The 17,577-nt window shown below is 42.1% G+C and overlaps 1 protein-coding gene across 1 annotated transcript; it reads left to right on the plus strand.

Annotated features, from left to right (window-relative positions):
• The first annotated feature begins 12,738 nt into the window (after positions 1 to 12,738).
• UTP23 (UTP23 small subunit processome component) lies at positions 12,739 to 17,108 on the plus strand. Its single transcript, XM_069005367.1, has 3 exons — positions 12,739 to 13,168; positions 15,245 to 15,419; positions 16,301 to 17,108. The coding sequence occupies exons 1-3, from the start codon at positions 12,981 to 12,983 to the stop codon at positions 16,685 to 16,687; spliced, it is 750 nt and encodes a 249-aa protein (XP_068861468.1). The 5' UTR covers positions 12,739 to 12,980; the 3' UTR covers positions 16,688 to 17,108.
• Positions 17,109 to 17,577: the final 469 nt, after the last annotated feature.

Consider the following 17,577-nt stretch of genomic DNA (forward strand, 5'->3'; position numbering starts at 1 on the left):
CAAATCATATCCTAAATGCCACTGATACCACTGACTAGAACTGCATTGACTCTAACAAGAAATCTGGACACCCAGCTCTGCTAAGGACACTTTGTGATTGATGTCTAAATCAGTGTATGATGAATCCCACTTTATATTTCCATTGGGAAAAAAACTCTTCAATGGAGATTGAAGTTTAGAATTGCAGCATCTCTGAGGTCAAATGTGCTTTGTGCTCCAAAGAGACTGAAGTGCATGTGCAGTGGGATAAGCGTGTTTTTCTACAAGCAGTGTGTAGAGAGGCTGATGTAGTAACAACCCTGAGCTTCAGGGCAGTGCACTGTGGCCAGTGAGCTCAGCCATCATGTAGGTGTTGAAAATTTGAGTCCTACCCTACCCTTAAGTTTCCATGACTGAAGGTTGCACTCCCCCTGGCATTGCCTTTTGAAGTTCTTCTAGAGAATGAAGTTATTTAATTCAATATTACTGTTTCACTTAGCTGTTATGTTCACATGAATATCCAGTTTTAATTTACAATATAATAGAATCATAGAATTTGCTGAGTTGGAAAGGAGCCATCCGAATCATCGAGTCCAACTCCTGGCCCTGCATAGGACATCCCCAAGACTCACACCATGTGCCTGAGAGTGTTGTCCAAATGCTCCCTGAGCTCTGTCAGGCTTGGTGCTGTGACAACTTCCCTGAGGAGCCTGTTCCAGTGCTCAACCACCCTCTGAGTGAAGAACCTTTTCCTGATATCCAACCTAAGCCTCCCCTGACTCAGCTGCATGCAGTTTCCTCAAGTGCTGTCACTGGTCATGAGGGTGAAGAGATCTGTACCTGCCCCTCTGCTTCCCCTCTGAGGAAGCTGTAAACTGTGATGAGGTCTCTCCTCAGTCTCCTCCAGGCTGAACAGACCAAGTGACCTCAGCTGCTCCTCGTACAGCATCTCCTCAAGGCTGTTCTTCATCTTTGTTGCCCTTCTTTGAATGCTCTTTAATGGTTAAATTATCTTTTTTACATTGCGTCACCCAAAACTGTACCCAGGACTTGAGGTGAGACCACCTCAGTGCAGAGCAGAGAGGGACAATCCTCTCTCTTGCCCAGCTGGTGATGCTGTCCTGATGCCTCCCAGGTCAGGGTTGGCCCTCCTGGCTGCCAGGACACTGCTGACTCATGTTCAACTTTCCACTGACCAGTACCCCCAGGTCCCTTTCCACAGCTCTGCTCCAGCCCCTCATACCCCAGGCTATACACACAGCCAGGGCTGTCCCATCCCAGGTGCTGAATCCAACACTTGCCCTTGTTAACTAAATATGACCAAATAGTTTTAATTAAAGAAAACAAATAGTAGGAAGCAGTACTATGGAAAGTGATTTTCAACTCCCGTCCATGGACTGCTGGAGATCTGTGGAATACTTCAAAGATGTTGTTGAAGGATATTTAAATAGAAAAACATACCTTCCAACAGTAAATGCACAGTGCTTTACCACTGGCAAAGTCTTAGGCATCTGAAAAAGAAGGAAAACTCCTGGGATAATACAAATGTGATGTATTATTCCGGCCTATGAAGTTTTTGAACAGAAAGTCAATGTAATTAAAAAAAAAAACCAACAAAACAAACCTACTTCCCCCCCAAAAAGCCAACCCCACCAAAAAACCCCAACAAGTAGCTACAGCACAGAACATCACCATGTTCAAAGATACTGCTGTGGGCACCCAAAATAGCCCTATTCAAGGGACTGGCATAGGGCTCACTACTTAACGCACTGCCAGAATAATTGAGTCAATTTTGTTAATTAGGATTAACATGAAAAATGAAAAACAAATATCAACTTTCTACTTTCTAAAGCTCACCAAATCACTGGGGGCAAGAGGCCATAAAAAATTTCACCACTGAAAATTCTGAATTCTTGAAAAGGAGGCCACAAAAGGATGTCAGTGTGAAGAATTTTATAAACATTGCCCAAGCTCCTCAGGAAAACCACAAAACAGAAGACTTTCATCACAAAATACTTTAGAACATTCAACCAGTGCACAGTGTCCATTAATCATTTTTAAATTATACTCTAAATCAAAAGACAGCTGGAACCAACCAAAACCCTTTAATTCCCCAGTCCTGTTTAAGTTAAAACCTTGGTGATACTGAGATATGTCATATCCCCCAGAGCACCTCTGCACCATATCAGGGCTATGAGCAGAACCAGAGTTGCTAAATAGAAATTATCTGATTAGGGTTCAAAGATATAATCCCTTCCAAATAGTCAGACTGACTTTACCTTAAGGGCTAAACCAACTTGAGTTTCCTTTGTGTATGCTGCAGGCTAAGACCATGCACCAGAGACGGGCTAGCCTGCAATGACTTGTTACCACTTGGTAAATGGGTCATGTCTGAATTCTGTGTTTTTCTTCCCTGCCCTCTCAGCAATTCCAAGTATTTCTAAGCATAATGAATACTTTAATTTCATTATCACAAAGTGCAGAGGAATAGGGAAGAATCACTCAGGATACACATAGCAGTCTCTATTTGCACTGAGACACAACAACACCCCAAATACAAACTTGCAGAAATAACTACAGTTATTTAATTAACTACATTAATTATGTTAAAAAAATAATTGTTTCCAGTAAAATAATCTCCAAAACTCAGTGGCAAAAGATTCTCCTAACACAAAATTGCCTTGTAATATCTTGCAGTTTACGGAAGTTTCAAGTTCAGAAAATCTCAGTATTTTGAAAGGGTGAGGTATTCAGGCTTAAGCTTTCATACACAGGGAAACACAGGCACGTGGCACATCTCTACATGAATACACTGGTGACCTTTTTCGGTGTGCCACCAAAGGGAACATACCTACGCTGCCTCAGCAGGCCAGTGCACTGCTTACAAATGAATTAAGAATCTAACACATTTTCTGTGTAAAGTAAGGCTTGTATTTGGGAGGAATATAGTGAATTTAAGACCGTACTTAATCCTTAGGTTCAAGTAAAAAGCTAATTTTTCATAATTCTGTGCTTGGCATGGCCTCTGCTCCTTTTGAAATCCCCTTCTTATGCACAGGACACCTTTTGATAGGAGCCTCTCATTTACAAACCACTCTCATATCCCTCTGGGAGAGTGAAAATCCTAATGACAAGAGGTCCCTCTGTGTATCTGTGAAGGTATCTGTCTGTGGTGGGTTGACCCTGGCCAACAGCCAAACAACTACTCAGCTCTCATCCCCCAGGATGGGGAGAAAACAGAAGCATGGCAAGAAGACCTGTGAATAACATTTCCAAAGCCATGGAACAGACAAAATGTCTTCAACGATCATTCTTTTCTTTCCTTTGTTTCCTCCCCGCAAAAAAGGGGTCCAGAAGAAGATGAAACAGGGACCCTCATGTCTCACCAGCAGATGCAGTTTTGCCAGGTGCATGCCTGCGTAACGGTATAGAACCTGTAACTGCAGTTATGTTCAGCAGCACTGTCTGCCATGTGCAGGCAATTCCAAATTCCAACTCCAGCCTTGTGTATAAGCTTTGTGTAACTCAGGAGTCCCAGCTATTTGTGTCCTGCTGACCACAGCAATTTAAGACTCAAGGAAATGAAATATCCCTGGGCATACCCACCAATGTTAAGGAAGGTTCTCCCTGATAAATGAGACAGCACTCCGTTCCAAATTTGTTCAGATATCACTGATCACTACCTGCAACTAACTGGAGTCAGTACCTTTGCGTACTTATTTCTACAGCATCTACAACATTCTGTTTCACTGATAATCATCTTCTGAAGTGTTAGGTATTCATCCCATGTTTACTACTTTTCACAGTGGAGCTCAATGGGAAAATTTAAGATCAGGCTACATAAATGCATAGGCATTTTGTGCAGATGGATTTTTAATTACTACTATTTCTCATGAGGCTAGTTGTGATTTTAGAAGTTATTGATACCAATGTGAGGTCTATTCCACATTTTTTTTCTAATTTTCTTCAAGAGAATCGAAGTGAAATTGTTGGTTTTTTTTTTCTATTTGAAGTAGAAAATCGAAAATAGTAAGGTGCAGGAGTGATAGAAAAACTGTAAAAGTGGGAGCTGCAACAGCATAGAAACCACCAGGGACAAACATCAAATGCAATAAGAAACTATGGGACCAGACTATAAACTTGGGAAATTCAATTTCTTTTCTGTAAGAATGGAGGTTTCAGAGGCCATGGAAGGTTTCAGCCATGCTGTTACACAGGCAACCTTTTAGCATTTACTGGACTAAAAGTACAAGCATTATATTAAAAAAAAAATAGGCAGTAGCATAATAAGGTATTTCTGCATGTGAAGGAAATATTAAAAAACATTAGCTCTTTCCTTGGGAAAGTTTGGGTTCTTTTTCACCACTCAACATTTTTTCTCTGCTTTTTTCAATAAATGTTTTCCAATAAGTGTTTCTAGTTACCTTATATTCTTATTAGCTTTTATGTTTCAGGTGTTTATAGCTATTTTTTATTATCAATGGATCATTTACTACATCACCTCAAACCCATTAGCATACAGCTAACAAGAACAAAAAAATGACAAAAGCATTAATGCTAAAATTGCCTAATTGAAAATACATTTGATAAAACAAACTCAGACATTTTAAGCACTAATTTTGGCCTGTAAATCAAAGACGAATACCTTGTTTAAGCAGAGGTAACTTCCTAAGAGTATCAAGTTAGAAAATTATGTAAGTGTAGGGAGTATGTATGATTTTACCACACTGTAAAACTTCGACTTCTCTCTTCCCAGTAAACTGATTTCTCCCTGAAATTGGTGAAAAGATACATAGTAGTGGTTTAGCCCAAAATACTCATTACTGTTTACCTTCTGTGAGATAAGAATTAGGAGAAATGCAAAGCAGGCACCAAACTTGATAGAATATAAAGAAGTTTATTAACAGACCTAAAAGAAGAAAAGAAAAATCATGCCACACCTTCAGAATACTTCTCCTCCCCCCACCTTTCTCCCTTCTCCCAGTGACAATGTGAAAAGACAACCCTTGAGATGTTCAGTCCGTTTATCACTTCCATAATAACCTTGTTCAGTCCATTTAGGAAGAGGAGTCTCTCCTGCTCATGCTATGAACACATTATCACAACGAGACAGCCACCCAGGTTGGTTCTCTGCTCGCATGTGAGTCCCTTCCCTGACTTGTAGCTTTTCCCACAACTGCTTTCGAGGGTCCACTCTTGACATTACTGGAGTAAAATTTTAAGGTTGAGCCATTCAGAAACAAAAGTTCTCTTCACCCGTCTCTGGGGGCATTTCATCTCTAAGAACAGAGGCCCTTCTCCTTCCTTGGGAGCAAAGGGTCCTCCTCATCTTCATCTCTAGGACTGTCTCTGGGAGCATCTAGGAACTGAGGTTTTCTCCTTTCCCATTTGGAGCAAAAGTCCTCATTGCTTCCATCTCTCCCTGTTCAAACTTCTTATGAAATTACAGCTGTATCAGCATCTGCCTATCTCAGCACAGGTGCTTTTGCTCACAAGTACAAGTTGAACACTCCACCCCCCATGCCTTCATGAAATTACAACGGGTACTCTGATGCATCATAGCTTTACAACAGAATTTCAGCTTTAAGCATCTCCTCTTTTTCTTCCCTCAGGTTTTCAGCTCTTCACAGCACTAAAAGGGTTAATCTCACCCAGGCCTTGCAGCTGGAATGTGGCTTATCGCTGTTGGTCACACGATCTGTGCCAGACAGCAGGGCAGCTTCAGCTGAATCTTGGCCGCACTGGAGAGGGGGGGAGGCCGGGCTGCTCCTGCTGCCCACAGCAGGGGTATGGGGGGTGTTCCGCGGGTGGAACAGGTCCATGGCTCCAGGATGGCCGTGGCCCGGCCCGGCCTGGCCTGAGCAGGGCCTGGGCCAGGCCCACTGGACCCCGCACGGGGCCCACAGCCACCTGTCCCAGCACTGGAAATGAGACAGAGCTGGGGGGGGGGGTTTGTTTATTCTTAAGTGTGCATCACAGAGGCGGTCACAACTTTAAGTGGCTTAAAGAATTGTCCATATTCAAACTGGCCAGCTGATAGGTTCTGTCAGGTCAGGTCACAGAGGAAGCTGTAAGCACCCCTTTGCAAGAACATCACTGCCGGGACCATGCTTGCTAACCCATGACAAGTATCTCAGGCAACTGAAGTCAGTTCTCTGACATATATTAGAATTTTGGCCATAAGTTAATTTCTTGTTGGAGGTAGGCTTCCCACATAATTTTTCTTTTGATGTCAATTTGTTTAGCCTTCTCTTCATAATCAATTAATTAATCAATCAGTCAATTATTTAATTGAACCTTCTGATTCTTGATGACACACAAGCCATCTCATGATGAATATAACAACCTTCTCTAAGGAGAACAAGAACTGAGGAAATGGAAATAAGCATACCAAAAATCCAAAATGTTTTATGTCTTCTGAGCTTCCTGTCATCTCCAAGGTAAGACCATGCAGGTGCTTAAGAGAACTAAAATGGACTTATATTTCCTTTCTATCAGAAATAGGAAAAGGGGAAGAGGGATGTTCTGCTCAAATGAAGCAACAGGTATAATAGGAGATGAGGTGTAAAGCATCACTCTGTTCTTCCCCTCTACCTACCTCGCACATAAGGTATAAGATAGTCAGGCTTTGGCAAGGTACCTTCCTCTCTCCTGTGTTCTTCACAATTCACATATTGAAGTTACAATTCCCGTCCTGGTATTCCATTAAGACAGCCTATTTTTCTACATTATGGCACTTTCACATCCTTCAAGGGCTTCTACAGGCCCTGTGAGTACGGAGGGAGCTGTACTGCAGCATGTCACACGTGGTGCAGAATGGCTAACTGGTGCAGATCTTGAGGAATAGTGCAGGGAGGGAAGGCTGCTCCAAAACAATGTCCTTGTGTGTCCTTGCAGGAGCATGAAGCCAGTTGTTTAACATGTACATCTTAGAGCTGCACCAAGCAAAAGTGCTGCATAAACTAAATTATGTGCATCAGAGATGTGTATCTATTCAGAAAATTTAGTTAAATTGGATAAGATCTGATTCTGTTCATCATTCATGAGAATTTAGCTCAAGGTCAAAAAAGAGAGCAAAGCTGGTTTAACATTTGAGAAACTGTCAAGAATCCCACTGATTATTTTCATTCCTATAATTTCTTTCAGCTCTAGTAAGAAAGGTAAAGTTGCCTGCAAAATCTTTGTTCTCCAGAGCATTCTCAAAATATGTGATACTATAAGCAGTCACTTAAAACCTGCATTGATATTCTATTTTATTTCTGACCCTTGTGAAACTAAAGATGCTGATCTCTACATTAAATGTGTGCTTCCTATGATACACAGTTTAAAAGGTAGTTAATGTGGGACATACAGTGATGGGTCATTATGGTATTTAAGCCAGAAATAATTTTCTAACTAAAGAATATGGTAATAGTAGAGCCAGAAAATCAGAAAGCTTTGTCACTCACAAAATTCTCATCTGCTGAGATCATACCAACCCACGAAGGAAAAACAGAACTTGCCACAGCCATGGCTATTGTTCTGATTTATTCCCATAAAAGATCAGAAAAATAGGCACTGTAAAAGAAGAATGTACATGATGAAGACTAAAATTCAAAAGCTCAAAACCAGCTCTAAGGCAATGAAAGGAGGGGCCAGCAATGAATAATATACATTCTGACAAATATAATTTAGTAGGAAATGCTTCTGGATCTTCTTCTATGACCTATACATACCTCAGAAAAATTAATAAAAAACACCTAGGAAAATATTTTCAGATACACTCCAACAATGTTTTATGGCCTGTGTTTATTATAGGTTTTTTTGAAATGTTGAAACTGAAAACCTTACCCTTTTCATATTTTGTAAATCAGTTAATTTCTCATATTTAAGCACGGTGCTATGACTTACTGCAGATAACCACTGAGCACATTTGCCCAAAGCAACACATTCAGATTAAAAAGGTCTGACACAGGACAACTTTGGGAGAATCAGAAGCTATTTTCTCAACAAGCTACAAGCATTTGACAAGTGCCAGCTATTAAGGGAAATCCTTGTTACTAGGCCTACATCAAAGCTCCTTTGATAAAGAACAGATTTCACTTCAAGTAATCCATGTCACAGCAATTTTGGTATTTAATTCTACTACTACACTACCTAGCACTCAAAACCAGAGCTGAACTCATTTATGCCAAGAAATAGTCTGCTCTGCAGAGAGCTAATTTTCTGCTGGAGCACATTTTGTGTGCAGTGTGCCTGGTGAAGCCTCGTTTCCTGTGATGCCTGGTTCACCACTGCACAGGCTTGGGAAGTTCAGCATGAAGCTCTCCTCCAATTTTGGATACAGAGAAAGAAGGTCTTCTTCAGTGACACCTGTTTTCATAAATACTATTTACCCACAAGGTATTAATACTCTTGGTAAAGACACAGGAACTGTTTTGCCAGATCAGAACTGTACCCAAAAACCTGTATCCTGTCCAGCAGCAAACAAGGGCTTGTATTTCAGAAAAAGAAGTTCCCCGTTTCAAATTCTGTTTCCTGTCTTTGGACAAAGCAAGTTACATTAACAAAGGTAATGTTTAAACAACCTCCACATTCCACCTCAGGCTCACTTCCACAATGACACTGCTGGTAGGCAGGCTACTGAAGATGCAAGTGGTTTGTTAGTTCGTCAATAAAATCCTCACTTTAAAAGAAAAACCCCAAAAAAACTCCCAAAAACCAAAACTCCCAAAAAACTAGAACACTCAAAACCCCAAACTCAAAGGCTTTTGGTGGTGCAGCCAGATAACTGATGAAACTTCTTAACTAACACTACAGTAGCTAGTAATTTCTAAAAGCCATTTTCCTCTGAACTTTATGACAAACTTTGCTGTGCTACAGACAGTCTCTTGTAAGGGTATGTGGAATGTGAAAGCTTTTGGTTCATTATGTTTTTGCAGTATAGAAGATATTAGAAACAAGAGGGGAAATGATCTATTAAACACACAGAGGTGCACAAAATTGCTGAATAAGCAGGTGGTAACAAAGACAAGAGTGAGAAGAAGACTTGAGGACAGTAAAGAGCTGCCCAGGCAGACACCCTGAGGAGGGTTAACCTGAGCTTTGTCTCTGGTAAGAATGGGAAAATATGATTATCATGAGTACCACAAGATATTTGAGGGAGTGTATAGGACTGTGCAAAACTTCTTATGGGATATCAGCAGGAGTCTGCAAAACTTTCTATGGGATGTTCATAGAACTGGCTAAAGACAGGGAAATGAAGGATCAGGGAGGATCTAGTAAGACACATGGGAAAATGAGACCTAGGGGGGGTGCACATGGGAGCTGGCAGCATTCAGTACATTTGTCTTACTGAACTCTCTGCAACCAGCAACTAGTCCTACCTTTTTATGAAGCTTGTTTCTAGCTTTTCTTTCTCACCTAAATATCCTGCCCCACTGAATTTAATCCTGTGGATGTGTAATCTGCTATCAGATTTAAACTGGACTAGCTAGTGAGCAGGAGGAGACACACATACATGCATAGGAGGGTCAGTGTTCAGGCATGGGCATTAGATGGACCGAGGGGCCGTGGTGATTTGTGAACGAAGGTGTTCTGGTGAGTCCAAGGAGTGAGGGTGTGTGAGTGATCACCTGGGCATTTCAGTCCTGTTCAGCTGGAGAGGGGGAGCAGGACTTCACTCTCTGTACTTACATTATGTGTTGTGGCGAGGGTGGATGGTGAGGTGCCACAACCTTCTGGAAGCGCCTCCAACAAAGGGAGCCACTCGGCAGGCCACTTCTCACGCACTCACACACACACTGGATAGCTTATAATCCACAAAGAGGCCGACGACAAGGAGCAGGGAAGGGGCTTCGTGTGCGGTTCCACAAGGTACTTCACTGCCACACAGGCGAAGGGATCCAGGGATGAAGATAAAGGAACAACAAACGGTCCAAGATTTAAATATGGGACCGGATAGGGGCAGAGAAAACACGAGGGCCCAATGGTCGGGGAATACAGGGGTGGAGCATAGGCAGGGTTAAGGTAGGGGAGCCAGTAAGGGAGTAGCGAGGGAGGAGCAAGGGAACAAAAGCCAATGGGAGAAGCGGGAAGGGAGAACTTTCCACAGGGAAGACATATAGGGTGAAAAGGGGGCTGGAAGGCCAATGGGCCAACCAGGAAAACAGAACCGGTGTATATCAACGTAATCGATATAATTAACAGAAAGTCTCTTAGCAGAGACTCTTCTTTCACCCTAACCTAGTAAAGCCCTAGGGCTCATCCTTCCAGAGGGCTGTTGTGGTTCCTTCATTGACAGGCTCACTGGCCTCCACAATTATGTGTCATTTCTGGTAGAGTTCTGTGTGCCATGGTAGTCTGAATGGCTGGCTCTGTTAGTGTCCTCTGTGTGTGCCACACTTGTCCAGGACACATGGGAGCATAAGAATCCTGCTGGGTCCAGAGAGGATGGATGGTGTGTGGATGAATTTCAGCAGCCAGAAGCGCAAACCTTAGGCACCAGAGATGTCTGGATTCAACACCTCTCATAAGATCCCTACGCTTTTTTTTTTTTTTTTTAATCCACTTTACAGATGGCTCATGGGAATAGTAAAATAATTGAACTTGAAAGAAATAAGGTGAATTTTAGTATATGCAAAATGTTGTCAAAGTATGAAAGAAAATGCTGAGAGAACTGTACTTCTCTGCACAGCTATAGTAGGCTTATAGACATTTTTAACATTTTAAATTTATTAAAAATAAATTTTAAAATAATTGCATAAAAGTGAAATGCAATTTACATAATTGTATTGAAAGTAGTTTATCATCCAATTAATGCCATCTTCTGACCAATGAAGCAGGAGGAATCTCTGCTGGTTTGCCTGCTAGCCTGCCTTCTGAACATATTCCACCATACCAGCTGCATTACAACTTGTCTGTAATGATGCTATTTACCAGGGGAACTGTATCTCATCACAATGGTATGTAACACCCTACTCTGGATTATATCTTACTTTGCACTTATTTGAAAAACTAGTTCAAACTCTCATTTACTTGTTTTTCATTCTTATCTCTATTTTGTAATAGCAGCTGTTATCACTGGTGATTCCTCATTCTAGCTGTAAAATGTGGGAAGTGTTTTTAATATGGAATAACTGCCTGTCTTTGGGCAGTTACATAGTTGTCATCACATACACACAAAGCAAAAACAAACAAGCAAAAACCTACTTGAACAAAAAATAATTTGTCTAGTAAGGTTTTACTTTGGAGTTTTTCTGAATGTTTTTGTTTAACATTTTCAATAATGAAACTGTGCAGTTAGATAGGAGAACTGGGTCATCGTGGCATTACGGAAACATGTCAGCCACAGGACTGAAGTTTAATAAAGATCTTTAGATATAAGACTATGTCTAATAATGAATTCAACATTTCACTTAGCTCATAAGGCAGCATACATCCATGTATGTGCATGATACTCACGAGCACGCACAACTGTCCCCTGAAGACAGTTGGAAAGAAGGATTTAATGGCAGAAAAATACTGTCAACAGCACAATTGGATCCCATGGAAAATATTCTCAATCACCTGTTCTTTGCACTCTTCATTCTAAGTGCTTTGAAATATCTTCCCATGTAAACATTTGAATTCTAGAATAGTAATCAAATCCTTTATTTTTCAGTTTCTCTTAACACCAACTAACTTGCTTGGAAGCACTTATTTTCCATATCTATTTGCTAGCAAAAAGGCCAATATGACAGCTGGGTATTTGCTTAAACGACCTTAGAGCAGCCTGACTGATTACAGCAAACTGGCAGGTGCTTGCCATGGTTTTGCTTGCAGTACAGTTGTCCCAGGCAGAAAGATGTCTCCTGTGGAACCTGCATAGCAAGACAGATGTCTCCAATTATCATTTTGATGGTGTTAAGGTATCACATCCCCTTGCCTGCCTAAAACCAGCGGCATTAAGTTCAGTTTCTAATGCCAGATGTCTGGTGTGCTCATGTTTTGTGTTGGACAGGGAGGAGTTTGTGCAATGGCTTTTTCAATGACGGCTGTGTCCCCAGACTGAAGTGTAATTAAATAGTCACAGAAAAAAAGTGATTAAAATGTAGAATATGGGCTTTTCAACTTCGGTTTTGTGCACATTGAACTTAGATTGATGTAGCCAGTACAGGCAAACAATATAAATGGGCACTGACTAAACGTTCCTAAGTATTCCTAAACCTTCCACGTAACCAGTGTCAGGCTGAGAGGATGTAGTGTTAAGCTGTGCCAGGAGAGGTCTAGATTGGACATTAGGTGGAATTTCTCAACAGAAAGGGTGATTAGACATTGGAATGGACTGCCCAGGGAGGAAGTGGAATCACCACCTCTGGAGATGCTTAAGGAAAGACTGAACATGGCACTCAGTGCCATGGTCTGGTTGAGAAGTTGGTGTTGGGTCCTAAGTTGGACTTGATAACCTTTGAGGGCTTTTCCAACCGAATTGATTATGTGATTCTGTGTGCTGATGTGTGATTAAACTATCGTCTCTGCGACAGCAACTGTGATTTTATCAATACAGTAAACTAGTAAAAAAAGAAAACTCTGCATTTCTGATCTCAGGAAACGGCAGGAACCAGCACAGCACCGCAAAACAAGGGGCAGTGAACCAGCCCGAGGCTGCCCGTATGCCGGGATGGACGGGCAGGTGGGACCCTCCGGGGGCGGGGCAGCTCCCCGGCCACGCACCGCGACCCCGGCCGGTTCCGGCCCTCCGGGAGAGGCCCCGGCGCTGCCCGGCCGTTTCCGGCTCTCCGGGAGAGGCCCCGCGGCCCCGGCGCTGCCCGACCGGTTCCGGCTCTCCGGGAGAGGCCCCGGCGCTGCCCGGCCGGTTCCGGCCCTCCGGGAGAGGCCCCGGCGCTGCCCGGCCGGTTCCGGCTCTCCGGGAGAGGCCCCGGCGCTGCCCGGCCGGTTCCGGCTCTCCGGGAGAGGCCCCGCCCGGGCCTGAGGCAGCTTCCGGAGCAGCCGCGGCCGTTCCGGGCGGCGGCGCGGCCGCCATGGGGGTGACGAGACAGAAACACGCCAAGAAGATAATGGGCTTCTACAAGCACAACTTCCAGTTCCGCGAGCCCTTCCAGGTGCTGCTGGACGGCACCTTCTGCCAGGCCGCGCTCCGCAACAAGATCCAGATCCGGGAGCAGCTGCCCGGGTACCTGGACGGCGCCGCGCAGCTCTGCACCACGCGGTACGGCGGGGAGCGCGCTCCGGCCTCCCGGGGCCCTGGGGAGGAGGTGGCGCTGGGGGCTGAGGGTAACTTGCAGGAGGTTGGGGAGCATTCCTCAGACCCAGCTGCCTTTCCGAAGGTGGCATGAGGGGCCAGCGGTAAGCCCGCTGTGTGAGGGAGGGCCGGCTGGGTCTCTTCCCACCCGCAGCGTCTGATTGGTGAAGTAACAGCAGGGGCAAGCTGACATCTCCTGGGCCTGGAGAGTTCCTGCCTTGCTGGAGCTGCAGCCTACCAGTGCCAGGTTGTTTCCAAAGTAGCTGTTCACAAGAGAGGACAAGGATGTGCTAGACAAAGACATGGAAGTAAAGCATGTACACTACATACTGAAGTTGCATCCAAGTTGCCTTTGTTATTACTTAATTATGTTTATTGTATATATTAAAATACAAAAACCCAGTTACATTGTATATCTGCAATAACACAGAATAGCCAACTGCCCACTAGGGAGGCAATTAGTGAAAATACCAGGAAGATGTATACCCTCGGCTCGAAAAACACACTGAGCCTTCTTGCACAGCATATGGAACTGGCCTGCACTTCCAAACAGTATAAAGTATTGAGTCATGTCCTTAGCTGTGAAGTGTTTGGGAATTGTTCTGATCCAAACTGTATTCCTGTCATGTAGAAATGTCAGTTCTTGCTTCTTCTTTCAGCAATATCTGTTGGTCATTTTGACCAGGTTCCACTTAGGCCAGCTGAATGGACTAATTTTCTCTGCTGTCAGAACATCGAGTTGCTGAGACAGCACCTCAATGTTATGAAAAGAACCTTGCTGGTGAAATGAGCTGACTCGCTGTGACCCCCAGGTGGGGTCTCACTAGAGTGGAGTCATGGGGGAGAATCCCCTCCCTTACCTTGCTGCCTGCTTTTGATGAAGCCCAGGACACAGCCTTGGACACAGCCAGGCTTTCACACTGCAACTCATGTTGAGTGTCTTGTCCACCAACACCTTCCAGGTCACTCGTCAGGGCTGCTCTCAATCCATTCTCTTCCTAGCCTGTATTTGTGCTTGGATTGCCCTGACCCATATACAGGACCTTGCACTTGGCATTGTTGAGCTTCATAAGGATTACACAGGCCCATCTCAAGCCTGCCCAGGCCCCTCTGGATGCCATCCCTTCCCTCCAGAGTGTCAACTGCACCACACAGCTCGGTGTCAATGGCAAACTTGCTGAGGGTGCACTGGATCCCACTGTCCATGTCACTGACAAAGATGTTAAACAGGTCCCAATACCAACCCTTGGGGAATGACACTTGTCACTGGTCTCCACTTGGACACTGAACTGTTTACTGGGACTCTTCGAGTGCAACCCTCCAGTGAGTCCCATATCCACCAAGTGATCCATCTGTCAAATCCATGCCTCCAACGTAAAGACGAGGATGTTGTGTGGAACAGTGTGAAAAGCTTTGCCTAAGTCCAGTTGGGTGACATCTGTTGCCCTTCCTTATCCATCAGCACTGTGACTGTCATAGAAGGCCACCATATTTTTCATGATTTCCCCTTAGTGAAGCCATGTTGGCTATCACCAGTCAGCTCCTTGTTTTCCACATGCTTTATGTACTTTCCAGGAGGATCTGCTCCATAATCTTGCCAGACACAGAGGTGAGACTGACTGGCCTATTGTTCCCCAGATGTTTTATTTCCATTTTTAAAAATAAATTAAATTTTAAAGTTTTATAATAAGTTAATTTTAAAATAAATTAAATTTTAAAAGTAATTTTATTTGTTAAGTAGTGGTTCATATGCTAGGTGGTATCCAAACTTAAATTTAAGGACTCAGCATTGTCACTGATGTGAATTATTTTTAAATCATTTAATACATCTTAATGTTATTACTGGTTAACCTTGTTTACAGCCAAGGAAACCTTGCTGATGTCTTCAGATGGGCTATTGCTTTTTTCTGGTTGCCATTTACAAATCATAGAGCCTGAACAACTGGGTGTTGCTCATTCCTAAGTAACTCACATCAGCCTTTTGCTGTTGTAAAAAGTATGAGGTTTTTTTGTTTAAAAATCATTGTCTCTTTTGGTTTTCAGATGTGTTATAAAAGAACTTGAATCACTGGGGAAGGCGCTGTATGGAGCAAAATTAATTGCCCAGAGATTTGAAGTTCGAAGCTGTTCTCACCATAAGAATCCTGTGAGTGGTTCAACCTGTTTACTTTCCATGATTGAAGATGGCAACCCTCATCACTTCTTTATTGCTACACAGGTAAAAGCTCATGGGAAATGTAAGTCCATTTCTTTTGAAGTGATGCGTTGATACCTAAGGATAAAGAAGCCTACAATAACCTCGATTATGAGGTTTTTAAATAGTTTGTGGGAAGTAATCATGTAAAGCCTTACTTGCTCTTTAATGTATTTCCTAATTATGAATCAGGTAATCTTCTCTCTTACTTGAACAACTAGATTTTTTTTACTTTGTAATGATATTGAGTAGTTGAGCTGAAAGTGTACAAAACATAATGACTACCTATTGACATGTAAAAAACAACTCGTGAATGCTAATTTGTATATTGCTTGTGTGTGCATCCCCTTCCCTGAACTGCTTTGCACAGTAGTCTGAAAAATGAAATTGTTAACCTCCATATAACTTCAATTTTAAAAAATCTTGAAGTAAAGAATAAATAAGTATACAAATAAGAAAGGCAGTTTTTTCTTGGGTTTGTTATTAGGACTGCATATATAAATGATATACAATATATATAAAATGGTTTGTAGTCGAATTCTTCATAGTTATGTAAGATACAGGAGTTTGAAAATTATTTATTACAGAAGAAATTATGTTACTTCTTGTGTTATGGTGGTCTGCATACAAGTGAATTGGGACTTTTTCCTCAAAAAATGTATGTATGCATATACATGCAGGAAAAAAAATGTTGATAAATTTTGCATCAGAAATACAGCGAGTCAGGAGAGAAGTTGAAATTTAGAGTGCTCTGAAAGGCACTGCCATGTACATCTGCTAGATTAAGTTTCTTATCTTTTTTATAATGTAATTTATCTTCATAGTTTTGTATTAAAAGTAGGTGCATTTGAATTGCAAATACCATTTAATCCAAAAATATTGACTAAAGTATTTAATTTTTGCAGGACCAGGACTTATCAAACAAAGTGAAAAGGAAGCCTGGCATTCCTCTCCTCTTTATTATTCAGAACACTATGGTGCTAGACAAACCTTCTCCTAAATCTTTGGCATTTGTTCAAAAGTTGCAGACAAATCAGCTTGTTCCAGAGTACCAAAAACAAAGTATTGTGGAGCTTAAAGAAAAAGAAGGACTAATAAAGCAAGAAGGTGAAAAGAGAAGAAAACGCAAAAGGGCAGGCGGCCCCAATCCTCTCAGCTGTCTGAAGAAGAAAAAGAAGAAAACACAGGAGGGTCAGGAGCCTTCTGCTGAAAAGAAAAAAAGAAGAAAAAGAAAACGAAGTAGAGTTAAAGCAGAAGCCATGCAGTCAGTGCAGAAGAATGAAGGAGAATAAACCCATCTTTGTAAACACCACAGAGCTTGAACATTGTTAGAACTTTGGAAAAAAAAAAGATTAATATGCAGTCATAAAAAATTGAGTTGTTAATATTAAAATTTATTTTTATGAGATAGTTCTGCTTATTACTGTATCTCAACATTTGTGGGTTATTGTCCTAGTAATTTATTCTGTTATTTAGTATTAGGTTTGTGACAAAATATTTAGGAACCCTCATATTTTGTTATTTCCAGCATCTTGGTTTGTGTCAAAATTCACATGATATGTAGCAATTTTTTAGAAATGCTTCTTGGCTTCATGTGGATGTTGGTGGGATATTAGACTTCTTTCTAAATCAAGGTTGTTAATAAAATTAGTTTTTACAACTGGCTTGTTAGAGATCATGAAACTTACCTAAAATAACATAATATCTTATTTATCTCTATTGTTTGAATACAAAAGTTAACTCTTGCAAAGAGACCACAAGCCCTCAAAAGCCCTGTCCAGCCTAAATTTCTCTGTAAGTGCCATATGAACCAATATGTCTCTTGGTGTTGATCTTTATTTATTAAGAAAGTCCTGGAGGGTGTGCAATGTGTTGATATTCTTGGCACTGTAAGGGCATCTTTAGTCTTGCCTATTTTATCTGTAGTTTGTTCTTAATTTTTAATAGGAAAAATGCAACTTAAAAATGCTGAATCAAAGCACTGGTAATGCCATCACAGTATAGCAGAGCCATGCAGGAGTCCTGGAAAACAAACAGCTGAGGGTGATGGGACTCAGGCCCTGCTGCCTGTTCCGCTGTTTTGTAAGGTTATGAACAAAACAGAACTGGGTTGGGGGAGAGTTGTGGTTTAACCCCATATGGCAGCTCAGCCCCACGCAGCCATTCAGTCAGCTTCCCCTGT

This window comes from Aphelocoma coerulescens, chromosome 2, assembly GCF_041296385.1.
Source record: "Aphelocoma coerulescens isolate FSJ_1873_10779 chromosome 2, UR_Acoe_1.0, whole genome shotgun sequence".
Lineage (NCBI taxonomy): Eukaryota > Metazoa > Chordata > Aves > Passeriformes > Corvidae > Aphelocoma > Aphelocoma coerulescens.

What these genes read in the sequence shown, in the direction of transcription:
- UTP23 (XM_069005367.1), top strand. Translation starts at nt 12,981, where the DNA reads ATGGGGGTGACGAGACAGAAACACGCCAAGAAGATAATGGGCTTCTAC. An exon ending in GCGCAGCTCTGCACCACGCG is followed by an intron (nt 13,169 to 15,244) that starts GTACGGCGGGGA and finishes TTTGGTTTTCAG; the next exon opens with ATGTGTTATAAAAGAACTTG. An exon ending in ACTTCTTTATTGCTACACAG is followed by an intron (nt 15,420 to 16,300) that starts GTAAAAGCTCAT and finishes TAATTTTTGCAG; the next exon opens with GACCAGGACTTATCAAACAA.